The 25,655-nt window shown below is 38.9% G+C and overlaps 2 protein-coding genes across 8 annotated transcripts; both read right to left on the reverse strand.

The window, feature by feature from the left end:
* Positions 1 to 1,239: 1,239 nt before the first annotated feature.
* LOC102303010 (cyclin-dependent kinase 2-associated protein 1) lies at positions 1,240 to 6,576 on the reverse strand. 4 transcript variants are annotated; one of them, XM_014341344.2, is made up of 4 exons: positions 6,344 to 6,576; positions 2,737 to 2,861; positions 2,023 to 2,149; positions 1,240 to 1,936 (listed from the first exon to the last, which is right to left on the reverse strand). In XM_014341344.2, exons 1-4 carry the CDS (start codon positions 6,369 to 6,371, stop codon positions 1,869 to 1,871), a joined length of 348 nt encoding a protein of 115 aa, XP_014196830.1. In that variant the 5' UTR covers positions 6,372 to 6,576; the 3' UTR covers positions 1,240 to 1,868. The 4 variants fall into 4 exon arrangements, with proteins under 4 accessions (XP_014196830.1, XP_005946355.1, XP_042084666.1 ...); XM_005946293.3 differs by having other exon boundaries at positions 2,737 to 2,837; positions 6,344 to 6,573; XM_042228732.1 differs by lacking the exon at positions 6,344 to 6,576 and adding an exon at positions 5,778 to 6,053.
* An 834-nt stretch (positions 6,577 to 7,410) lies between these two features.
* Positions 7,411 to 25,074, reverse strand: sbno1 (strawberry notch homolog 1 (Drosophila)). Of its 4 annotated transcripts, none has more exons than XM_042228731.1 (33): positions 24,738 to 25,074; positions 22,497 to 22,616; positions 22,303 to 22,407; positions 21,968 to 22,195; positions 21,741 to 21,876; positions 20,020 to 20,120; positions 19,761 to 19,857; positions 19,370 to 19,530; positions 18,962 to 19,095; positions 18,762 to 18,852; positions 18,522 to 18,683; positions 18,066 to 18,201; positions 17,842 to 17,947; positions 16,554 to 16,707; positions 16,287 to 16,469; positions 14,954 to 15,051; positions 14,707 to 14,858; positions 14,391 to 14,582; positions 14,123 to 14,293; positions 13,860 to 14,029; positions 13,605 to 13,736; positions 13,178 to 13,313; positions 12,924 to 13,036; positions 12,762 to 12,833; positions 12,586 to 12,685; positions 12,300 to 12,374; positions 12,063 to 12,209; positions 11,807 to 11,901; positions 11,362 to 11,448; positions 11,010 to 11,147; positions 10,844 to 10,920; positions 10,385 to 10,578; positions 7,411 to 10,171 (listed from the first exon to the last, which is right to left on the reverse strand). In XM_042228731.1, the coding sequence occupies exons 2-33, from the start codon at positions 22,614 to 22,616 to the stop codon at positions 10,029 to 10,031; spliced, it is 4,206 nt and encodes a 1,401-aa protein (XP_042084665.1). In that variant the 5' UTR covers positions 24,738 to 25,074; the 3' UTR covers positions 7,411 to 10,028. The 4 variants fall into 4 exon arrangements, with proteins under 4 accessions (XP_042084665.1, XP_042084663.1, XP_042084662.1 ...); XM_042228729.1 differs by lacking the exon at positions 24,738 to 25,074 and adding an exon at positions 24,537 to 24,730 and having other exon boundaries at positions 21,741 to 21,873; XM_042228728.1 differs by lacking the exon at positions 24,738 to 25,074 and adding an exon at positions 24,537 to 24,730.
* Positions 25,075 to 25,655: the final 581 nt, after the last annotated feature.

Here is a 25,655-nt window from a genome sequence, read left to right on the forward strand (position 1 = left end):
AAACCATATTGTGTGTTTGTGGAACAACCAGAGTAAAAAGTTTCAAAAAGTATATGAATCCATTCATCACATTCTCATTTTTGAAATGTATTTGAAATTTTGTACTTATTTGTTTGTTTGGTTGCATTTTGATTATTCAAACATGTGGAGGAACCCCATGTCCACTGTCACAACGAGTCAGATGTTCTATTTTGATTTCAGATCTTGCATCTCCCATTTGGCTTGGCATTAATTTGCAGGTTTCTTAATTATGGGTATTTCACAATATCTGTGAACACAAAATATGTCACACAAGAATCCATTTTATATATTAGAGGCCTTAGAGAATATGAAAAATACTGCTTAAAGATAAAGCTGGGATATGTTAGCGGGGGGTGATTTATTGTCATACAGAAGTAACTCATCAGGTCTCAGAAGCACTTTGTCATCAAAATATTTGTCAATTAATGCTCAGTGAATAGCAGATTAATTGTTAATAACTGTTAAATGTTTGAGAGAAATATTTTCTCCCTTTTGGCATGGATAAGTCTATAGAACTCAGGCAGGCGTACAACCTACCTTGTGATTGGCAGGTCACCACCACATGAGCACTCGGTGCAGTTGACTTTCTGATTCAGCCTACTTTCATCTAGCTTTTAATAGTATTACAATGTGTTATATCATGATGGTTATGTCCATCATCATGGCAAACTAACCAACTGTTGATATATTTCAACCTGGACCAAAATGGTTTACTGATCCATCATCCATTCATCCAAAGAGATGTGTCATTATAGGTAGGTGCTGATTTATTAGTAGGTCAAATTTAATTAATTGACAGACAATCATTGGCCTCTATAATTAGCTATAACTAGTACAATAGTTAGCTGGGATAGGCTCCAGCGCCCCCGCGACCCTGAAAAGGATAAGCGGAAGCGAATGGATGGATGGATAGTACAATAGTGGGGATAGGTTAATTGATCAATCTAAATTGCCCATAGGTGTGAATGTGGGAGTGAATGATTGTCTGTCTCTATGTGTTGGCCCTGCGACACACTGGCGACCTGTCCAGGGTGTACCCCGCCTCTCGCCCTGTGACAGCTGGGATAGGCTCCAGCACCCCCCGCGACCCTGAAAAGGACAAGCGGAAGCGAATGGATGGATGGATGGATAGTACAATATACCAGTAGTCTCTTGAACCATGTGTACATGGGAAAAAGTAATGTACTTTGAATACGTACAATGAATCATGTTGACAACTATATTGAAAATACAATTTATTACACTGAGTAATAAATACATACAAAGATGCAAGTTAACAGCATTTTCCTTTTTTTCCCTCCCTTTAATACCAAAACCAACCTCAACACGAATCAACCGATGCATTTGGCACGTCTCTGTCCCTCCCTTACTTAGCTAGGTGTTAAAGGGGTCTGAAAATCAGACCAACCACTACCAAAAAAACCCAAAGTTTAAAAAAAATTCAAAGAAAAAGTCCTCCCCATCTACACCTGTATACTCCATGCAGTGTCTACAATTAACCTATGGGCCCATTTGCATGCATAAACCAATGCTTTAAATATGAAGTCAAAACTATGATCCAAAAAAATGGGGCATAAAAAAAACAACCAAAAAACAAACAAACAAACAAACACATGATATCTCTCATTTTAGTTCCAATAACCCACACATGATTGAAATTATCCTCCAGAGCTCTCAGGAGTCACAAATTGCATTACTGTATTTCTTTTTTTTTTCTCTCTCTCTCTCGAGGAGCTTGCTGTTCCATCCTTTGTTCATTTACTTCCTCCTTGCAAAGGAAACGCCATGCAAGTTATTTTTTCTCCTCATGAAAGGTAGTTCTTGCAGGGAGGAATGGGCGTTTTTAGCTAGGACCTTGCATTCCTCTCAGTCTCAGCCAAGCATTCACGCACCAGCCCCCTGGCATGGATTATTCCTTTGAAGAAAAACAAATACACATTTAGTCTGAGAAATGTTAATGCTTGCATGCTGCTTTTGTATTGCTCTGCATATCAAGGTTACCTCTTTTCAGTCGCTCCATTGCACTCTTACTTCCAGCGTATGTGGGTCTGATCTCCTTTCCGAGCTCTTCAATGATGGCCAGCAGCTCTGCATATTTGTTCTGAGGCACTTGGCTGCCAGTAGAGCCCTGAAGTTAAAGCAAAAATCAGTCAGGTTCAATACATTTAAACTGGTTTCTGGTATGCAAAATGGAGCCTTATCAACACAGTACAGTTTGATACTTGGTACAGTTTGATACCAAAAATTAGGACCTGTGGAGTCCGGGGTGGAGAGTAGTGTCTAAAATTGACCTTCATAATGTCCCAACACTACAGCAGACACAGAGGTATTTCATGTCACTATAAGAGTGACATAAGCAGCCCTGCTTAAAATCTCTAAGGAATCACCACTTCTTGATTCAGTTGTGCTGTTGCTGTGTAAAAGACCACCACTGGATATAAACAGGTAAAAACACTGCTTTTCATCATATGGGTGGTTTGACAGACTGTAAATGCAATTTTAATATACAAATATGACTTATGTTGAAACATGGACTGTAAAGTTGATATGAATATGAAGTAATTAGGCCAATGTTCTCCAGTTTTGCACCAATAAAACTCAACAAACAACACTCTTGTATCTTCCATGGCAATGAAGGAAATGTAAAAACTGGAAAAGTATGTTTGTTTGGTTTTGCCTTTACGAGCTGGGGTATGCAGTGAGTTTAGTAGTTACCTGTGAAAATCCCAGAGAAGGAGGTCCGTAGTCACTCAGAAGGGGCCTGTAGGACTGCAGCGTGGCCAGGTTAGCTGCTGAGGGAGACTGAAGGTTTGCAACTGTGGACAATTCAAAAACAACTCCTGTCAAAATCAAAATAGACACACAAATCAAATATATTCGAAACCAACCAACTGCTCAACTTTTAAAGCACTTTAGAGAACCTGTAAGGTTAAAAGGCACTACAAATAGAAACTGTTTGCTATTAAAGAGATTTTTTTAATGGAAATTGTATTATCAGAGCAGTAAAGCAGGGTTGTTTTTTTTTCTTATAGTCAGCAGTTTCACAAAGGAAGCTCTTCAGTGTTTGTGGTGTGGGAAACAGCAGGGAGGTGATGCTGATGGTGCAGGGCTTGACAGTGCATATGTTTCACATTACAGTTAAAGAAAAGATGCATATACTGTAAAAGGTTTTTAGGAACATGTGTGCGAATTAAATATACTACAGCATTCACCACAAGCAGCAATTATTCTTCTCACAGGTGTAGTATCTCCTCTCTGACACACACACACAAACACAAATACACAGAAAACATTAAAAGTACAACGCCGCAAGAAAGTGAGCCCAGGCGGGGTGAAGTGATTTTCTAGTTTCAGCAGCAGCAGTGCTTGTTACTGTCATCACACTCAAAACTTTTATCAAACCACCCATTTAGTGACCTCAGACATGAAGAAAAAGATTTTGAGTATACCAGTGAATCTTTATACTTTTCTTCCAAGAAGACAGACTTTATCATTTTTGAAAGTCATCTTGAACAATGAAGGTTGTTTAAAGTTCAGTCCAGTCCTTATACCTGATCACCTTCAAAGGAATGTTCTTTTTCTTTGTAAAGCCACCTAACACTGATCTATGAATCACTCAAGCTTGAAAAAAGGCACAAAACTTAAATTATCAAGGAGTTTTGTTACTACATGACAGAGGACTTAGCAAAGAACCAATTTAAATTCTGTCTTGAGGCACTTTTTTACCAGCAGCCTGCTGCAGAAGTAAACTATGAAAAATGCCAACAATAACACAGTTTGTCAGGTATAATAGAGTATATTTACACCAATATGGAGAACTTGGAGGACAAAAGAGGAGCAAAGGCCTAAAGAGCTATCTTTAGGCCTGGGTTATCTTATCTGAATGTCATATGTTTAAGAAAAAGGAGAAAAAAAAATCTGTCACAGGAGAGATGCATCTGGCCCTTCAGGTGATCCACCTACTATTCACCAAAGCCTCATCAGAAACAGGCTCAGCTGAAGCGTAGCTGTCAAGAAGCTGTTCTTAAGGAAGGGAAACTGGGGAAAAAGGCTCAAGTATGCCAAGTTACACAAGAAGTGGGCTGAAAATCACCAGCAACAGGGCGTTCAAATTTTTAGTTTGTGTACCGAGAAGGTCAGGAGAGCACTACAGCCATCTATAAAACAGGATGAAAGCTCTGTCATGGTTTGGGGATGCACTTTAGCCAGTGATGTTGGGGCTCTTGTCAAAATTAATGGATTGTGAACGGAGAAAAGTACCATCAGATTTTAATCCACTATGCAAACGTTTCATTTTTCACCATGATAATGTTCCCAAACATACTGGAGTAGAGCATACCTGGATACAAAAACATTTACTGGAACACAGTCAGTCTGACCTCCCCTTACTCTGAAGCAGTGTTCCTATGTTCCTAGTTCCTATGAGAGTTAAGGCTGTGTTGAAGAACAAAGCTTCAACTTTCGAGATTGTTGGAATTATATAAACTCTCTTTTTGCATTATATACTGTATTCCCATGTATGTTTGCACATGATTCAATAAATCTCTACATCCATTTCCCATTTTCCTAGCAAAATATAAAAAAATGAGGGATGGTTTAAGACTACAGTACAGTAGATTAATATAAACCTACTAAAAAAATTGTCAGTCCCATTAAAGATAAAGCTAATCAGCAGCTTATGAAGCCATAAAAACTACTTAAAAATTGTTATGTTGGACATAGGTGATATCATCTTTGGTATGACAGAGTCTTATGAAAATGGAGAGGTGATGAAATTTAGGAGGATTGACCTTTAGATGTATCTGGCAACCTTTATCTGGACCTATTACCTCTGGACTAAAGTAAAGCAAGTAGAAGTAAAATGGGTAAAATGTTGCAAAAGCACTGAAATATCAATATTAACAATCTCATAAGAGAATGTCTGTTAGGGGGGAAAAAAATCATTTTTTTGCACTTTATTCATGTGCTAAAAATAGAAATTATTTCCCTTGTTACTAATAGAATTTTTTGAATTACAATTTTACCAAATACCTACATAGCAATCTGTACACAACCATTAGCTTGAATTGGAACGACAATTCCTATTGTTATTTTTTCCTTCTCCTTCTTTCTTTTAATTCTTAACTCTTCCGACTACTCTTCCATACATTTCTCTATATAACACATACCTTTACTTTGAGCAGATTGATTTTTTGTATTGTTTTATGTTTTGGCTGGTAACATAAAGAAACTGGGGATCTGAACACTTCCATCCACGCACATGCACCTCCATAATCACCGCTCCCCTGTCGCTTTGTTCGCTTGTAATATTCAACCTCCAACACGAGATGTCCTCGAAGAGACATAAAAAAAATTCGAGGCAGATCAATCGGCAGCTCCGACCGAGGAGCATCATGGAGGAAACGGAACAAGGCTGGCTCAAGAAGACATAAGTGATACATTTTTGTCACCGTGTAACGGCACCCACCCGGCGGGACCGCGACCCCGGACGACGGATATCGACACTGTAGGAACCGCCGCCGACTCCTTTCACATCCCCACCGTGTTTCTCCGCCGACTTGTATCGCGGATGGCGCTCTTTTACATTAGTAATAATGGCGGATATGAATTAGCCTAGCTCCCAGGATCTGACCCTATATATATAACTGGACAAAAACTACAGACACGGTCTTTCTCCAGGTATTCTCCGAGACCCCGAATTTAACACTCGATTTAACAGACGGATACTTTGATTTTCTCCGCCGTTTTTTCCTTACCCTGGTTCCCAGAAGTTCCCGGAATGTGCTGATGGACATTGGGTTTGTAAGACATTCCCAAAGACATTGTAAATTAAAGAAATAAAAATGACCCGAAATTCAGTGAAGCGTCTGTCTCTCACTTTTTGTTTACAACAGCGGCACCGGCAAATATGGCCGTCACTTTATATTGACACCCACTGTGCTTTTTAACATTGCTACTATCCACTGCGGATTATCAAGAAAACGGTTAAAAGAAGCACATTTCACCACAAAGCGACCAAATTCGCGCACGCTTTAACACGCATTTTAAGCACATTTGCCAACCTTTATCCCGAGTTTACTTTAACGACACTTTTAAAATACTTTTTTTTAACAAAAAGTGTTTAAACGTGATATGTGTTTAGATGTTTTAAACTTAAATTTTTACACAACATTATGAAGGAGAAACTAGACTTTTAAAGTAGAATAAGCAACCAGACGTGGATACATGTATTTGAGGTTAAACTTTATACGCACTCATTTTTTAATATATATATTTTTTTCTTTTTTTTTTTAAGATAAAGTATGAAAGAAGACCAGCGTACCTGTCTTTGTCTGAGGGGTCGTATCCATTACTACTGATAGCAGTCTGCTTTTACCTAAAAAGAAAAGTAACTGGAGTTGGAAGCAGGCGCTCTTATTTCGGAGACTTGGTTATCTTCAGTTTTTCAAAAATGTGCTCAGGAGTCATTTCAGTTCTTCATGTCCCATCAGTACTCTTGGCCACATGGTTGGACACACAAAGGCAAAAGTGTGGTCCAATCGTTGCTCTCAGGGTCATGACCCGGACCCCTGCCCACTCTGCCCTCCCACCCCCCAAAAAATGAAGGCGCACGTAACACGGTGAAAAATGAACTGTTTAGCGTTAAATCATTTCAAAATAAACGTTCCTAATTTTGGTAATTTCAATCTTGGCGCAATGCAAGCAGTGGGAGCTCATCAATAAAACCACCATATAAAGCTTGAGGTTTAGAAGACAGCAGTTTTTATGTATTTTTTTTAATTATTATTTTACAAAAAATAATTCGTCTGACATTTTAAGGAGCTGGAGAATTGCTCCATAAAAACACCGTAACGGCCTTTCTGGGAGTATTTCACCATGCTTTCGTGTTTAATGCACTTTGTATTAACTTATGTGTGTGGGAATTATATGTAATGGCATTATATACTTAGTTGCCAGTTTATTAGCAACACCTAAAGTAATAGAGCAATAAATGCTCATATACACCTTACACGTTTAATATGCATGCATAATGCTTCTTCTGCACTTATTAACTACACTGAGAGCTGTACTTTAAGTACCTAAATAAATTAAATAAATACAGAGTAAGCACCTCGCAGCATTCTCACATGCAGGGTTTTTACTTTTCATAGGAATATTTTTAAGAGTTGCATTACTGCCTTTAATAATAAAATAGAGTGCCTACATTAAAAACAAAAAACAAGCATACCACACTTGTCATCTCATATTGCTAGTTGCTGTTTTTTGATAAACAATTAACTGATGTTTCTGGAAGAACTCAAGTCCAGTCATCTGTAACTGTAGTCTGCATATCTGGAGAATTCTATAATGTAATGCAGTAGCTTTTCAGTATTACAACACACAACAATGTAGAAGTATACCAAGCTTTATTGAGCATTGCACTCAGTCATATACAGGTAATTTTGAACTTTTGTACAACTCTTGTCAGTAGTGCAACTCGTGCAATAATGAAAGGAAAACACATTTAAGTCCTTCAAGTGTTTCAACTTCAGATGAGCCAAATCTGCCGTGACATTTTGACAGCATTTAAAAAAAAACAAAAAAACAAAAACCCCACAATGTTTCCAAGTCAGCCACCAGCCCAAAAGATAAAATAACATGAGTTGTTGGTCTGTACATGGTGCACATTCAAGTTAAAATGAGACTTCCAATTAGAGAGCAAGCTCTAACGAATAAGTTCTCCCTCCACCATAAAAAAAAAAAACATTTAAAAAAAAAAAGGATGCATGAACAATTTCAGTTTGACTCATTTTACAAACTGTACAAATGATACAAAGATTTGTTCTTGTTCCACCTAACAGTAACCACTCCACAGGTTTAGGAATCAAACACATCCTCTGTTTAATTATCACCACTGGGACAGCTCACGTATCCAGACTTTGCTCTGACCCTTCCAGGGCAGGTCGAGCATCACACAACATATGACTGAGGTGGTACAGGCTCAACAGAAAAAGTGGACTGTACAACAAACAGACCTTAATTACAAGAAAGCAGAGAAACTGGAGAACCATGTTTGGATGTTTGACACATACGAGCTGTAAATACAGCTAAACACACACAGAGCAACTGTACTGAGCAAAGATGTCCAAGGACCACTGAGTTCTAATCATGCATTTGCGATACACTGTAAAACTCTTGTGTTTTGGGTCTTCGTATGAGTTTAACCCCTGAGCAGATTTACATTTACAAAAAAACAAAAAAAAAAAAACAAAAACAAAATCAAAGTAACAAAAGAAAAAAAACAAAAAACTGAGAAACTGAGGAGGACACAGTGATGCAGACTGCTGTGAAACCTTGAACATATGCACACACGAAAAAGGCTGTTGTCAACAACATGCATTTCACAATTTTTCAGGAACCCTTTATCTTTTTAAAAACTAATCTTTTTTTTTTTTTGCCATTTTCTCTGTTTTAATAGCAGCCAGCTAAAGACCAAGTCAAGAAATAAAACTGTTGTAATGGATTGGAAAGGAGTACAATATTAAATAGTTTTCCCTCGACCCCAAACTATGACCTAAATTTTTCTATTGCCAAAAATTTTAAGCATCAAGTAAACATTTAACAACTGATTCACAGCACTGTAATGTAGCTTTAATTATTTAGCACTTTTGTCTATGATATTTCTTGTGAGCATTCAAATGCTGCCACGTCTGAACAAATGACGACACTGAAACAATCATTACAGTTGCCTAATTTATGTTCTTTGTTTCATTTCAGTGCAGTGTGAGTCTATACTGCACTTTGCAGTAATTTATGGTCTCTGCATTTTATCACCACCTGCCCCTTAAAGCCTCTGATAGTAAAGGGAAACACTGTATAGTAATGTTAAATGCCCTCACATGAAGAGATAAACTCTTAACACCATCTGTTTGTAGCTACAATAACGGCCATAAACCATTTATTAAATGTTTCAATACTTTAATAAACACTAAATTGTATTTATTGTACATAGTTCCCCAGTTTGCTTAATATTCATCATCTCTAACATTTTAACACCCTATGTATATAGAACTCAGAGGATAGCTGATGCAAAAATAACCAAATCATTTCTTTGTGAAGGTGACCAACTGCTGTAGCTCCAAGTACTCACGCAAATGCACGTTCACAAACAACTGGCTGATCAAGTTCCAACATGGACAAAGAGGAACAAAATGTTCAAGTTAAACATTAAAACAAACAAAGGAACTTTAAGGAATCTGAGGCCTGTGTGAAAAACAGATGAGCAAAAACAGAAATTGGCCTGATTTTAGACGGAAGTGGAACCTGACAATAAGAATATTTGGTTTTTACCGTCTCATGAGCAAATGCCAGATACAGTGCATCAGAAGCCCCCCCAAAAAAGCAAAAGGTTTCCTGCAGTAAACTGCATCACTTTTTCTACTTCAGAAAAAAACAAGAACTCTTACGCTGCAGGTAGTGCTGGGTAATATCTAATATAATGAGTCTCTAGCATACATTAATATGTGATTGTAGTTAAGCACTATATGCCCATCTGAGACTTTCCTCTGACTCTGAAAAAACGTAGATTTTGCTTCATCTACTTTTGGTCCAGACCCACAAAAAGTCTTTGTTTCATACTGAGGTGGTTCTGGGGTAAAACAGGGTAAAGTATCGGTGAGGAGTGGATAACTCAGATCAACATGCTCTCTTAAAGTCACAAATCTTCTCACTCTGAATGTCAGAGGAAAATACATCACCTGTCAAATATCTCCAGGTGAAAGGAAGAGTCTCTGGAGATTACAAATTTTGGGGGTTGGGGGGGGAAAAAAAAAGGGAAGAAGAAAAAAGAAAATTTCTCTATACAACCACTGCTTTACATCCGAGTGTCACCACAGCTTGGTACCACACCTCTGACCCTCAGGAACAATGAGGGTTGTGCAGAAGGTCCTGGTGCCTGCAGTGTAGAGAGATCCCTTCAGGGAGGGATGTGAACTTGAGGGGTAAAGATGGGGATTAAAGCCCCTAAACTATGTGTGGTGTGTGTGGCTCAGACTCTGAGGGTGAAGCTGCTGCCGTTTCTGCTGCTCCTGCACAGCTAGCTGCTGACACTGGTCCGATGTTGAGAGCTTGTTAATTAACGGAGACACACAGTTCGCCGGAATGATCAGTCCTGCATTAAAAACAACACAGAAATTTAAAAAAAGGTCTGAGCATAAGCTCGGTGTCTACACATCTGTAGACACCATGTTACATGTCTGTCTATTAAATAATAAGGCACAAAACATAAAACCAGGAGTTTCGCTGAGACGCCAGCTCTACCAAGATATGAGACTAGTTTCCAAAATATGAACTTCTCCTTTAGTACAGCAGTCACTTAACTTACCGACTATCCTCTGCCCATCTTCGGTTCTCAGCCGGACAATCTGCACCTTTACATTGGTTCCACTGACCGGGGTGAGCACTTCCTCCAGCTCATTCCAAACACTGAGCACTGATCCACACAAAACGTAGTACCTCCTGCACCGAAGACCAACTTCACACTGTAGACCCACTGACGCCTTCTTGCAGTTACCGCGCCTGACAACAGGAAAAACACAAACAGGTTTACAAAAAAAAAGGACCACAGAGCAATGGAAGCATCAAAGGTTGAAGCTGCTTATGTCCTCTCATTAAGTTGTCTTCATGACAAAAGAAGAAAAGTGTTGTTCTAAATACTGGCACCATTTTCATTGCCAAATTAATCTGCATTTGGTGCTCTGAGAAGTAGTTTCTGTCATCAACAAATGTGGGACTGGAATACAGTAAGCAAAGTAAGCACCATGCAAATCTGAAGTGCACATACCAATATGCGTGTGAGCAGATTTTTTCTGAAGACTTGTACTGATCAGTCCAGTGCTGCTTGGCATCTTCTGACAAGACCTAATACAGGGAGGGCAAAACACATATGATTCACAAAAAATATTCTGTCTTCTTCTTGTCACAGTTTAAATGAAAGAGTGTCATCTAACCTTTTTAAATTTCTTCTTGAGGTCTGCGTACGTCTCCAGTTTGACCTGCCGGCCGGTGTTGGGCCTGTACACCAAGAACAGCCTCTTCTTAGTGTTCACCTCTTTGACAAGGATGGCCGTTTTTTTGTTGTTCCTCATCTGAAAATCAACCACAGACATGTACGTCATATGTCACTGCTCTGCATTCACACACACATGTAAGAGTTAACTACACTTTATTATAATCTAGAGGCTAACTCACAGAAAGAGGTTCGGCTATTTGAGCAAAAAAAAAAAAAAAAAAAAAAAAAAAAAAAAATCAATAAGGAATGAACCCCCCAATTCAGACACACAAGAGTTAGCAGTTCCATACCTGCACATAGAAACCATCATCGGCTCCATTCTGGTCTGCCCAAGCGTGTGTGGCTTCTTCCCAGGACATTCCCCTTTCAACACTTACCTGTGAATGAAGACACATAAAGTCAGGGGCATGTTTGCTATGACACAACATTATAAATGGCATACAAAATAACAAGTCTAAAAGTAAGAAAACACTTTAAAAAAAAAAAAAAGTCAAGACTGAGCGTATCTTACACACACACACAAAAAAAGGGAGGTTAAATATCCCTCCCCCCCCACTGGAATATCAAAACTCAATGTATAGAATTACCAGATAAAACGTTCACCAACTTTGCCCCAAAGTAAGATTTTAAAAAAAAGATTTCTTCAGTACCACGTCTCGTCCTCATACATAGTCTATAGCTGAACCAACTAATCATGCAAATCTCTGACTAGAGCATATGCATATATGAACTTACAGTGTAGAGTTCAACATGCCCTGATGTAGTGTAGCCAGGTGTTAGAAATTTCCTGCAGTCCACCTTCTTTACTTTTTCATCACCCGAGCCCAGATCTAACAACAGAGGACAGAAATAAATGCATTGAATGATTAAAATGAAACAACAGTAACATTCAATCTCCAAGAAAGAATAAAACACTTAATAATTTATTACAAAGGCCATCCTTTGGCCCAGCCTTGCTTATGTGTTTGTAAAAGCAGTTGAATAATCTTACCGAGAATGCCCATGTCATATTTGCCATTCTTCTTTGCTTCCTGAATCACTGCTGCAAGCGTGTCAGAAAAGTACTGAAACAAAGCATTCTGCTGATGGACCTCCATGCCCAAAATACGATTCAGGAACTTCCCCATGTTGTTGTAGTCTGCAACAGTAACAAGGCACATGGTTATTTAAAGGTTCCCAAGAAGTAAAAACAAGAGATTCTCCTTGAAATTCCCCAGTTTCTAGTCACCTTTGTCTAGTGATAGTGTGCCAGATCTGTCCTCCACATTTATGAGGCCAACACCTACTAATCCAATTTGAATTTCTGTAGAGGAGAAGAGAAAAAAAAAAAAAAAAAAAGACAATAACCATGTGCAAGTAATTGATTAAAAAAAAACAAAACAAAAAAAACCCAGAAAGGTATACAACAAACATAGCAACATCTACAGTATGAACTACATGCGCAGCAAACACAACAAGCCTGCAGAAATGCAGGAAATAACTCCTGTCCGTGGTTAACAGTGTATGAGTCATACCTTTGAAGAAATCCCCTTTAAAGTCCGAGGGTGGAGACACTAATGGAGTATCAAGCTTTACGATTGACTTCATCACAATTTCCAGAGCGTTTCTGCCATACTGTGGGAGAGTATGAGTGAGTCACTGCCCTAAAAACCATAAGACATCCTCTCAGAGAAGTGCTTGATGTTCTTACTTTGTTGTCAAAATTGAATCTGCTCAGATCCCGAGTTTCTGTTGCTCTTCTGTCACCATGAGTGAGAGCACCCTGTTACAAAGAATGAACACAAATGAAGTCCACATATGAAGAGAAAAGTCTCTACAAGACTTAAGAGAAATAAGAAATAAGCATCCTCACCAGGCTTTCTAGTCTTTTGGCAACAATGGATGCAAATCTTTGCTCTCCTGCAAGCTCCGATATGAGGAAGACATATTCTGGAGCTGTGACCTGGTTTGATCTGTGGGTTCTCCCTGTGTTTGAGAATAGAACATCAATTTTGTTACATACCTTTTTATTATTCTTTTTTTATTAACAGGGTGCAGTCTAACACAGGAGAAGGAAACCAAAGAAAAATCATGTACTGAGAGTACAGAGGAGTAATATCTACTGACCAAACTGCTGTATAGCCCTGTCTGCGCTCCACGGCAGCTCTAGTGTCATGTGGACTCTCCGCCGCTGGTTCTTCACTCGACGGTCAGCCTGCAGGGATATACCCGAGCTTGCTGCTTCTGAAATGATGGCTATGTTCTGGTTGAAGGAACAGATGAGTGAATGTTACACTCCAGACACAAAAGTGCAATTAGCAGCTGTGACGTCTGTATTTATAGACACATGTCAGTCAACTACAAGCCACAGCTTTGAACCCTGTTGGTTCAATTCTACAGCAGGCCTACAGCAGTACAGTTTAACTGCATATAGAAATTGGTTATATGCTAGGAAGGTGGTGAAAGCAAACAAACCCAAAGGATTAGAACTAAATTACTAATCTTATCTATCTATATATATGCAATTTTAAAAAAAAAAAAAAAATTACTTTACCTTCTCTCCATCCATGAACCTCTGCTTCTCAGTGAGATTGAGTATTTCCACAGGGACGTCCAGCTCAGAGCGAGATTCATAAGTGATGGTCCCATCATCGTTGCTGACCACGCGACCTTTACGGCCAGTCATCTGAAGCACAATTAAAGAATCCGCAAAGTTAAAATTCATACAGGACAATCCAACTTAAAAACTGGTGGGGTGGGTGAACAGGGGAACTGGAAGTCCAGCCTACATACAACAATTATTTTTTACCTCAGCTACATTTTCAGGTCCTCCCAAATCATCTATGAGCTCATCCAGAGTGTTGGGAGGCAGATCCTCTGCCAGATCCTCCAGTTTTTCAAGCAGCTCTTTCTTCATTTTCTGGGCAAGTTCCACTGAGTCCTGACTTGTTAGGCAGCTTTCCTGACTGTCTGACTTGACTGATGAACAAGGAAAGACACAGTATTCATTAACCTCCAAAAAGCTCAGTCAGGGTAATATAAGTTTATCTTGCCATGCAGGAACATGCTTACCTGTGGCAGGCATGCTGGGGGGATTAACTGAGGCAGTGAAAGTAGGCCTAGTGGAGCACAGCCCCGAGGCCAACAAGGCACTTTGAATAGAGTCTGGATCAATACTCTTTCTCCTCTTTTTCTTCTTCTTCTCCTTCCCTTTCTTTGGTTCCTTCCTGTTAAGCCATGGATCTAGAAGGAGGAAAAAAATAAATAAAAAAAATATTGATTTGCTCCAATTCACTTTGAAATGCTTTAATTTACATCCAGGCTCCCCTAGTATCCTCACCATCGTCATCATCAGACTCTTCTCTGAATGGGTTGAAATCATCATCTTCGTCTGCTGAGCTGACTGATTTGAAGCTGTCATCACTGTCACAGTCTCTGTCCGACTCCTCTGACTGGCTCTCATCTGAACTCGTACCCGACAGACCCCCATGCTTCCGGGGACGCTTCTTCTGCTGCTTTTTAACCTCTGAACCTGGAGAAGCAGAATGAAATAAGAATGATGCAAAAGCACAACTTGATTTACACGAGCCATCTTTTTGCTGAGCTGAGTTTAAGGGCATCATTAATGTTTTTATGATTTTTTTTTTTTTTTTAACCTTTCCTCTTCTTGCCCTTCTGTTCTTGTTCTACTGCTGTGTCACTGGGAGAGGGGGTCTTCTTTGCTGAGAGGTCGATACCCAGCAGGCTGTAAAGCTTCTGTCTGTCTGGAGCTGGGAAGTGCTTTTCAATCAAGGACTGTAGCACACCTCTACAACAGAAACATTTTATCGCATTATTGTCATGATAAAGACACAAAACTATGTTCACACTGTCACAAAACTGTCATTTTAAGTCAGTCCGTACTTTGCAGTTGAAACAAAGTCATTGAGTTCTCCCCCTCCTTCCTCCAAGGCCTCCAGTGTTCTTGCTTCACCAGTGGACTGAAGGCCAATCACCACACACTGTAAAGGTAAAAACTGGTTAGCTTATTTGTTCTCTTATTTAGGAGACAAATGATCAGAATTGCACAACTTTATATTTCAAATCACTATTAAAGTTTGTGGCCAGGGCTTTGGTCCCTAATGTTATTCCCTATTCCAATTACACCCAACTCTATTCACTACTCTGTTTAGCTGCCATAAAGACATAGTGCATTTTAGTACCCCACAGCAGAGGGGAAAACAATTCAATTCCATCCCCTGGCAAAAACTGAAAACACTTAAAAAGTTGCAGTCTGGTGGGATGCACTAACAACAAGGGAAATAATCCACAGCTACATTTTATAAGCTGTGAAAGTAAAAAACTAAACACATGATAAAAACATCCTCAGTATGTCTACGTGTGTAGCAAAACAATGTATGCTTAAGGATAAGATAATACTTTATTTATCCCAAAGATGGGAAATTCCTTTGGTACGGCTAAAACAAAACAGAATAGTAAGCAGCTCGATAAGATCCAATAGGACCAAACAAATTTGTGAGTTCTGTTTGCAATAACTACCTTGTAATAATAGGTAATAATAATAATTACCTTGTAATAACTAAGAGTGTTACCAAAACGCCTTTAGCTAGTTATAAGTGTTATATTTTGCTATGTCAAGGGCCTCAAGCGGATTTTTTTTTTTTTAGGATAAAAGTTTTCCCTGTCAACTGGTATGGTTCATCGCTTCATCACTTAACAACTGAATTGGAGATTCGGTCATGTTCTCCCATTTGGCTACTGCTTGGTCCTTTAAGAGCAGGAGCTGGCTCAATCATCTATTCATTCAGGTGTCTTTCATATTGTCAATGACAATCACAGGATGCACAGTTGTGCTTTTATTGAGGAGTAAACCTACAATTGACAGTTACTGCTTCAAGTCAGAGTATTTGTTTCAACGGATCTCAACAGCCACACAAACACAACTACCCAAATTCAGATTGTGTGGGAGTTTTAAATTCTGCTATGTGTAGCATTTTGTGGCATACACAGCAACGCATGCAAACATGGACACACACACGTCAGATTAATTTGCCAAGTGTGCCCAACTTTAGCTATCACATGCAGCCTTATTTCCTTGCAGGTTAAAGTCCACGCCCCTGCAGAAACTTGCTTCAGCTGACACACCCTACATATCAAATATATTGATATATCAATTTGTTTAACCAGTTAGTGAGGGCAACAACATCACTGTTAATCGCACTTCAAAAACAGTTACCTTTCCATTCTGAACCTCTTCTCTGGCCAGCTGAACCACTCGGTGGACTTTGGAGGCAATGCAGAGATACTTAAAGAACCTTTGGTGGGCAGACCAAAACTGACCCCACATGGACTTCTTCATGCGTTGCTCTGCATCCATGAGGTTTGCAGCCTGCTGGAACCTTTCCCGTGCCCTCACCCACTAGAAGAAGCAGGAGACAAAGTTGAAATAAAATAGTGCAAGCACAAACGGAAGAATTAAAGTGATGAAGAGGTAGATGCTCACCAGTCTAACAGATTTGTTGTACATGTTGATATATTGCTGAGTCAGGGGAACCTCGTCAATCTTGAAAGTCACACCTGTAAAACTCAGCTGTCTTGCAATGTACATCCCTCTCAGTTTCATGTCCATAGCTACAATCTCCATGGCACCAACACCTCTGGAATTGAGAGGAAAATGTATGCAAAAATGACGTGCATGTTATGACCTACAAGAGGCTTCTATGAAGTATGAAGCAGCCAGTGGAAAAGTAGAAAAGCTATTAGCTAGCACCCTTTTTCGAATGTTAGCTCATGTAACTTTATCCTTAAATTTTTTTCCTCCTTGTATCAAAGCAAGCACTTAGTAGAAAAAAAACCCCACACACATACAAAATTAATCACAGGGCTGGGCGATATGAGGAAAATCTAATATGGCGACATTTTTCGGCTATATCACGATACATGATATACAAATGTTATTTTCAACCATATAGTGCCATAGAATTCAGGACACAAAATAAAACAGCGGAAGTTAAAAATGTCCTCCTTTGTGCTTATAACATATAAAAATTGGGGGGGGGAAAAGTGACAACCTCAAATTACAGAAATAACAGTGTAGACAGTGACTATAAAAACTGACCAAGAACAGTCACAGGTATCACAACCGATTTATTTAACGTTTTCTTTGGTGTGCAGGGAGACAATGACATGCCAAGTTGAAAACAGTCTTCGTTTCCCAGTGAATGACTTTTCAGCTGGTGGAATAAATTCGTGGTGCTGCTACCTTTTTCCAGCAATAGCTTTAACACATGCTTTGCAAATGAGTGCATTTTGTCTGTGGTGGGGACCAGTTTGCAGCATAATTTGCATAGTACAGTTTTCTGGTCCGTGTCAAACTTTTCATAAGCCCCTCATTTAGGAATAAGGCCCTTGATTTGCTTTGACAGGTCCTTCTGTTTGGAGCAACCTGGTTCTGCCTCAACTTCACTCGCCATGTTGGTATTCTTTGTGTCTGCATCCACGTGGTGACCATCCAAACGATGAAGAAAAAAATAAAAAAATAAATAAAATACTGCAGTAAACAATGTATTTTGCGACACCACAAAACAAACGATAGCGTCTAATATGAAACAATAGATGTTTTACTTTCGCCATCCGATATATTTCATCATACCGCACAGCCCTCATTAATCATTTAGCAAATTTTTCAGAAAGACCCCTCATGACCTTGATTCCAATATCAGACTTCTTAATGACTTTTGGGATCTTTGTCTTTCAAGTCTATGACTTCTTCTGCAACTTGAAAGGCTTACCTGCGCTCAACAGCTTGGATAAAGTCCCCAAATTCTCTGAAGGGTGTTTTGTGTCCCCATATGCCCAACCGGTTCATGTAGGCCATGTTTCGTGGTTCAGAGGCACCTACAAAGGATTTTTTTTTTTTTGTTACAATATTTAATGTTTGCAAAGATGCATAATAGTAGGATTTAAGACTGCCAATTTATTCATGGATCAAATTATGTTTGTGTTGTTAACAAACCTGTAGCACTTGCATACACAACCCGAGCCTTTGGGAGTTTGTTCTGCAGCTCCAACACTGCAAGCCCAGTTTTTGTAGGCTTGGAGGAGCCAATTGGACAAACGTTTTTGGCTTTATGACACTCATCATAGATGATCTAAAGGACACTTTGTTAAGGAAACCCCTTATATTTATCTTATTTACATCATTTTACATATCGTTAGCTTCATAGCATAAGTGCCTAAGTCATTTTTTTGTGTTTTTTTTGTGACGGACAGGATGATGCAGCAGTGGTAGGGGAGTAAAGTTAGGCAAAAATCTCAATTTGACCAAAAAAATGACTTAGGCACTTATGCTATGAAGCTAACGATATAACTAATCATACACATGGTTACATGAAAACAAAAATGGTCTAATCAACCTTTTGTATGCATTTAAAAAAAGAAAAGAAAAAAAGAAACACTTCTGAAAGGATACGACTCCATCAAAGTCTTCGCCACACCAGTGGAGAAGCTGCTCAAATCTGGTCTTATATTTCCCTCCTGACTGACTCTCTCCTATCAAAGAGGAGTAGGTGGCAAAGATGACACCTTTCTTCACACTTCCATTGTGCTTTGAAGAGATTTTGCCATATTTGAACTGAAAAACAGAAAAGTGTAATGTCATACGAGTGAGTAAACACTTGACATTATTGTGTACATCATAAAAGTGTTTTACCTTGTTGAGGGAATGAACCTGGATGTTCTTGGCTCCAATGTCTCTTAAATCCCTTTCAGCGTCATACTTCAAATCATTTGAGACACTAAACCTTAAGAGAAGACAATAAAACACAAAATATTATACAGAGGACATGTTTAGGTTTTATTTTACAGTCAGTCAATCATCTGTCAACGACTGTGGCGAATATTAGAACTTACCATAGTGACCTCTTCCTGCCCAGGAGGTAATTCTCATAGATGATCCCTGCAATCGTCCTGCCTTTCCCCACACCAGCTCCATCGCCAATCAAATAAGCCGCTCGATCACCATTTGGGAGAAATGTCTCATGTTGCTGTGGTACAGTGAGATAAGAAATTTTATTTTTCAAGATAGGGAATAGCAAAGAACTCCGCAAAAACAAAAATACCTAAACAACAATCGCAGAAGAACAGAAGATCATCACATTAAATATTATACGCCGTTTTCAAATAGCAAGTTTTGGTGAAACAACAACAGAAGAGTTAAAGTGGAACAACCAACCACAGATGCATTTTTTAGTCTTATTTTTTTTTTATTATGAATAAAAGAAAAAGTTACTGTATAGTCAGTCAGTTTCCAGTGATTACCTGAGCTGCATATGTAATAGCTTCCAGCTGCAACGCAGAGAGGCAGCCCCTGTCAATGACTTCCTCTGGGATGGTCAGTCTGTACCACACATCAGGAGGGCTCACACTGGACAGAGAACTGGTCTCTACAACAGGATCTGGGTGCCTCAGGCCAACCTTTACTGCAGTGACAAAACCAAGTGGTCAGAGGAAGAAGGAAGCAGCAGCAGCAGCAGCAGCAGCAGCAGGCGGCTGCTTTTTGTTTGATTTGATGGAGCAGTATTGATCAAGGGTGATGCTGACACTGCTGTTACTCCACAGTCTAGTTCATTGGCCTTGAGCTCCTTGCTTAGTGACAAAATGCCTCATTATTGATGAAACTGATTCTTTGATTTAAAACAGCAGTACTTACATTTCTGTGGCATGTACTCTGCATAAGTCTCAGCATGACCCAGCTCATCCTCCTCTTCCTCCTCAGGCTCATCCTCTTCCTTCACCACTGGAGGTTTCTGTATAGAGTCATGTGTAAGCAATATTCTGCTTTTAAATTGTACGTCAAGGCCAAGCAAGACCAAAAAGAACTATTTAGAATCACTTATATCTACTCTATAAAGAAAAATTAAAAACATGAAAAAACCATAACTATCCACCTTTAAAATTATAACACTTACCAGAGAATGTGGAAAAGTTTGTAGTTTAATGTCATCATGAATCCAGATCCTGGCAGCATCTTTACCCAAAACTTCTCTCTTGATTCCATTGTTCAAGTCACCTAAAACACCAACACGCCATTAAACTGTTACTGATATGGTCAATACCCCATGGATGACTTGTCATTTTTGAGGCAATACTTAAAAATCAGAAAGATGTCTCTGCTAAACTATAATAGTTAGGACAACAAATAAACAGCATATTGTTAGTTTATGCTATTATTTCTACTTTTCATTTTATTTTCCAGGTAAACATCTCTGTCTCATGAGATGCAAACAGAAAATGTTCAGCTCTGGATGAGCTCATCCAGGATTTAAACCAGTTACAACCGCTTCAACCAACTACAACTTTAAAGATCATTTTAGCTCTCTGGGATTGAGGTGAGCTTAATGATTCTTATCAACAGAATGATTAAAACGTCACAGCTGTGGCATGGAGTTGGAAAGTTAAACTTAAGACTTAATACAGACTCATGATAAACCCATCCGAAATATGAATGACGAATGAAAACTAGACCAAAACCCCATCACCACTTACCTATGTTTATTAATACTTTCCAATAGTATAACAATAGCAAAAATAATAGGTCAGAAAACTACCGGCAGACTGAATGTTTATTAGCAAAAACTTCAAATATAAAGTTCTTATATTTATATGAACAAATGTATTCAAATAAAATATCAGTTTTCAACTTCTTAAATGCAGAATGTGTTTTTCTCATATTTTAGTCATTTCAATTCATAGACTAAAACTTTTAACTATGACGTAAACTCAGGCTCTAAAGTTATTATTTGCCCCTCCCCCTTTCCTATGTTTTATTAACCTACCAATAAAGTGATGACAATGCTGGTAAATAATGTTAACAGCAGCCCTACTAGGAGTCATTTAGGATAATATAAAAAAGTCATTAGGTAGGTAAATCCGCTTCCTCCCACAGTCCAAAGACATGCTTACTGTTGGAAATCCCTATCTAAATATACTGGAAGAGAAAAATATATTCAATTTCAGTGGTCAGGGGACATCAAAATGTATGCATAGATTTCCTAGTCAAACTAAATTAAAAAAATATATATATAATTTTTATTTGTTTTTTTAACTTTTTTTTTTTTTTTTTTTAAAGCAGCATTTCTACAACACAACAGCTTTAACTCAACTAAGAAACTCCAGACTGGCAACACAACGAGCATCTCTGGTTCCTCCCACCAGGAGCACTGAACAAAAGCCATGCTAATTCGTGTTATTGATAAATTACACCAACCATAAAATTGACTTTTTCCCCATTGCATTAATAATGACAATGAAAAGACATGCTTGCTGCCACACACTTTTAACTGTCATAATCCTCTAATGTACGCACACGTCAGCAGAAACAACATGACTGTCTAATGTGTTAGTCTTTTTGGCTGTTCGCATGGAAACAGGAATGGGACGATTCTATTTCTATTCAGGACCATTTGGGTACCATGTCTTTCTCTGATAATGCCTTTGATATAAGTTACTTATGAACAAGTGCTTAATAAGTTTTTGCTACAACCACATTCAGTAACACTGTAAGAAATAGACCATTACCTTCTATGACATGATTTGAAGAACCTGAAATGATTTATTTATGCGGCCTGCTGTGTTAAGTATTAGTCAAAATGTTTACAATACATATTTACAAGAACACATGATAACTCACCTGGGCCTGTGGCTGTTGCTACTGGTGGAGCAATATCAGGTGGAGGCTTGAGCTTCATGAGCTCTATCAGACTGTTGCCCTTTAGACCAGTGCTCTTCACACTGTTGGGCCGAAGGAGGTCTTTCAACTGAATCTGCTGAGATTAGAATGATTACCATAACAAAGTAAAATGCTTTTCCACTGACTAAACTATTTACCCACTGAAAATATGAGCTGCATAAACTCACCTGATCTCTGTTAGAAGGCACTACTGTGGATGCTGAAGGAGGAATACTTGTGGAAGAGGGGGCTAGTGAACTTCGCAGGGTTGAATTCGCCACATGAACCACCTTGGTGACAGTTATGGTATGCTTGACAGGGTTAATAGCAGGCTGTTTGGTCACAACAGCTCCCAGTGGAGGCAACTGATTCAGCTGATTTAAGACAAACGTGGTGGTTGATGGCTGAGGTTTGTGCTGGTAAAAAAATAAAGATAGTACATTTGAATTCACACCGCAAAACATAAACTGCAAAATACCAGAGTTAACTAAAACAAGAGGAACATATTGTTCTGTAATCTCACCCTGATGGTAACAATGGGGACTGCAGCAGGATGTTCAGGTCGAACAACTTCTACTGACTCTGTCCCCACACCAACACCAACATCCAGGGCACTGATGGAGATAGACTGTAGGAAAGCAAATGATAACATTAACATATATACAGATGTATAAACAGTAATTTCTCCATAAGAACAAAAACTAAGGATCATCTTACTTGCTGGGTTGTAGAGGGCTGTGCAACATCCTGAGAATCAACATCAAATAAGCCAATATCATTTGGGCAAATTCCACTCTCACTGAGAGCGGCGAGAAGTAAATCCTGTCCGGGATCCATCTGCAAGACAAACGTTAATATAACCTTATGGAAACATCTTCCATTTAGAGTGTTGATTATCTACAGGTCCAATAATGATGGTATGATGGAAATCACACTCAGAAGTTAACACGGAGTGGATAGAACATCAGCAGCCATTTTGTTAATTGTGTTATAATGAACCAAAGGGGAAATCAACAAAAAAATGTTTCCAGCCTCTCAAGTGCGAACATTCCCAGCCTAATACGAATCCCTCTAAAAACATGTAATCCGAAGACCTTTTTGTCATGTGTTAGGTACGTGTCATCTGCATTTTTTACAGTGTGTAATCAGCAATGCAAACAAAGACTAATTGTTAGTATAACTTGTCTTTATCCGCAGCCCTAAAAATTCTCCAACACAGTGAGACACCCTTCCCTGGGATGCAAAAGAAACTATTCACTCTGTGCAACCATGAAACTCAACTGTGAATTTAAAAGTGAATGCTATTTTCAGCCAAATGAAAACTTTCCACGTCAAGCAACATGTGTAGCCTCATAAGGTTACATCTTTTACCCATTTAAAGCTCATTTTAGTCTCTAGTTCAGATTCAGATGAATTAGAAAAACTGAGCTCTGCTTAAACAAATACAATCAAACGTTGCCATCAAAAGCAGACCAGTAATAATCAATTCTCATTCTTACATGTCATTTACAGTAACCAGACATAGAGACATACAATGGGGACAGCTTACAAAGGAAACCCAAAAGAGTAATGTAAACCACAAATATCAAGACCCACATGTAAAGCACATGTGGGGTACAAAACAATCAGTGTAAAACAAAATTCAAAGCTACGCTTTCCAATGAAAAATAAATATTTCACACTCAGCATGAAACAACAAACTTTTGATGCTAAACTTAAATCCGCAAATACTGTTTCAATCAAATATAAGCTGTTTGGATGTTTAAACTCTCCTCAACTCTTGCAGGATCGAAACAAGCAAATTAATGATGAACAATTCTTGTAAACGCTGACTCGATATACTTTAATTCAGTCGTTGGTAGGATTAACAACACGAGAATTAAAGCTAGTCGAGTACTATAGCAACTTCTACACACCCGTGTGATACAAAGACTTGTTCCAAAGTGACCCAAAACAAGACACGTGTTTGCAATGCCCTCTTATAACTTCCTGCTCTCATCAGAGGTTCTCCTTCCTCGTTAGCTCGGGTGGTTCATAGCCTTATTATTTATGCAGACAATAATATCGTATATGCTAAAATATTATATAAGCTCAAAGAATACATATATAAGATAAACACCAGTCTGCAACAGCCACTGCGTGGTTTTTCAGAATGTTCTACAAGCTAAACTGGCCTGCTTAGATCAGGGTGACACAGCTAAGCTACGCTAGCTTGCTCACTAACCGAAAGCTAAGCTGCTGAAACTGAAAACCAGTTTCATATTCAGTATTTCAGTGACAAGTCAGAAAGGTGAAATACTCTCAAACTGACAGAGGCTAACCTAATGCCAAGTTCAACCACGTACAAAATTCAGAAAGAAAGCTTACAGCCGTTATGGCTCAATGTTATTAATGGTAACCACGGATACTTGCTTACGTCCATATGTCAGTCCATTTATCCTACTGTAGATTCTCGCTCCTGGAAATGTTTGTTTTCTCCAGGTTTACTTTATCTCTCACTGGTCTAACTATCACGGATACTTTGATTCCACTACACCGTATTAGAGACCTCTAGCTAGCTTGTTACGTCGGCGCTCCTTGAAGTTGATAACGAGTTGCTGATAAATGACGTTAGCAAGTTTTTTCAGCACTAAGTGAGTTTTAAAAAATACCAACTTCGACTATTTCCAGCAGGCTACCCCTCCTACTCTCCTGCACCACAGCTAACGGAAAAAAAAGAAACATGCTATCGACCCCTCACATTGTTTTGATACTCACTGTACTCTCCCCCACTGTGTCGCGGCTTTTGCTAGCTAACATTAGCAACAAGGAGCGTTCAGACCAGCTACCCACTATCTTCAAATCGAGAACTTGGAATTTATTCTTCAACAATCAGCGCAACACCGTAATTTTTACATTTTCCTCGCGAAGAAGTTGAGCTAGCGTTACAACGAAGCGTTCCCACGCCGATGTGCTCACCTGGTGGTTGAACGGCCGCTGCAGCTCGCGATCGGCAGCGCTCAGCAGTTCGGGGCTTGTTGTCCTATCCGCTCCGTCGCGCTCACGCCATCTTTTTATCAAACGCTCCGCCGCATGCTGGTCACGTGACGTGTAGGCCTACAGCGTCCGTTTTCGAAGTCAAACTCTTCGGGCAGCGCCGACAAAAACGAGTCTCTGAGCAGCCGCGCGGCATCCCCCGATGACAGTAAACTGATAAAAGCGTGAAAATCAACATTTCTTCAACGTTTCCGCAAACGATAAACATAGCAGAGTCATCGAGCTAATACCACATCACGTGACCCGACCAGGTCTGGATAGGAAGTGACGATGAAAATTGTTTCTTCTTCGTCTTCTTGTTCCTTTCACACCTCTTCTTGGTTCTCTTTTATTAAACAGAAATATGCGCATGCCTCAAATATAGAGGCAAAGTATCGATATCGTTCGTTTTTTTTAAAAAAAATATTTTCATCGTTTTTTCATTGTTCTATTTTTTATTTTACTATGAAATAAGATGTGAACCCAGTGGGTAAAATTTGGAACGACGGGATATTTCAAAAGGATATGACTGTTATGAATACCTTCCAGCACCCCTCGACCCTGAATCGAATAAGTGGGAGTGAATAGATGGAAACAGAGGGGTGTATACTTTACAACTGCATGAAGTTAATCAATATAAGTAATAAACAAATACAAATACAAAATTAAATAAAGGTAAATGCATTTTTGGGACACGAGGTTTTTACAGACTTCTTTTTCAAGTAAGAAGAAATAATGCTCACATTCGCTGTCCAAAACACTAAAGAAGTGTTTTTTGTTGGCAAAGTTGATTTATGAAAGTTGAACACATAAACACAGAATAGTGATATAATGAATTTATGGTTATTCGTCATTCTTTCA

Source organism: Haplochromis burtoni, unplaced genomic scaffold, assembly GCF_018398535.1.
Source record: "Haplochromis burtoni strain Fernald_Lab_line unplaced genomic scaffold, NCSU_Asbu1 Contig_344, whole genome shotgun sequence".
Classification (NCBI taxonomy): domain Eukaryota; kingdom Metazoa; phylum Chordata; class Actinopteri; order Cichliformes; family Cichlidae; genus Haplochromis; species Haplochromis burtoni.

Bases quoted from the DNA above. Each gene is read 5' to 3' on its own strand.
- sbno1 (XM_042228728.1), bottom strand. From the start codon at position 24,578: ATGTTAGCTAGCAAAAGCCGCGACACAGTGGGGGAGAGTACA. The intron at 19,531-19,760 runs GTAAGTACTGCT...TTGTCACTGCAG, and splicing joins AGAGTACATGCCACAGAAAT to TAAAGGTTGGCCTGAGGCAC. The intron at 13,037-13,177 runs GTCAGTAGATAT...TCTCAAACACAG, and splicing joins CAGGGCTATACAGCAGTTTG to GGAGAACCCACAGATCAAAC.
- LOC102303010 (XM_042228732.1), bottom strand. From the start codon at position 5,844: ATGTCTTTGGGAATGTCTTACAAACCCAATGTCCATCAGCACATTCCG. The intron at 2,862-5,777 runs GTAAGGAAAAAA...TGATTTTGACAG, and splicing joins GGGAACTTCTGGGAACCAGG to GAGTTGTTTTTGAATTGTCC. The intron at 1,937-2,022 runs GTAACCTTGATA...TTTTCTTCAAAG, and splicing joins AATGGAGCGACTGAAAAGAG to GAATAATCCATGCCAGGGGG.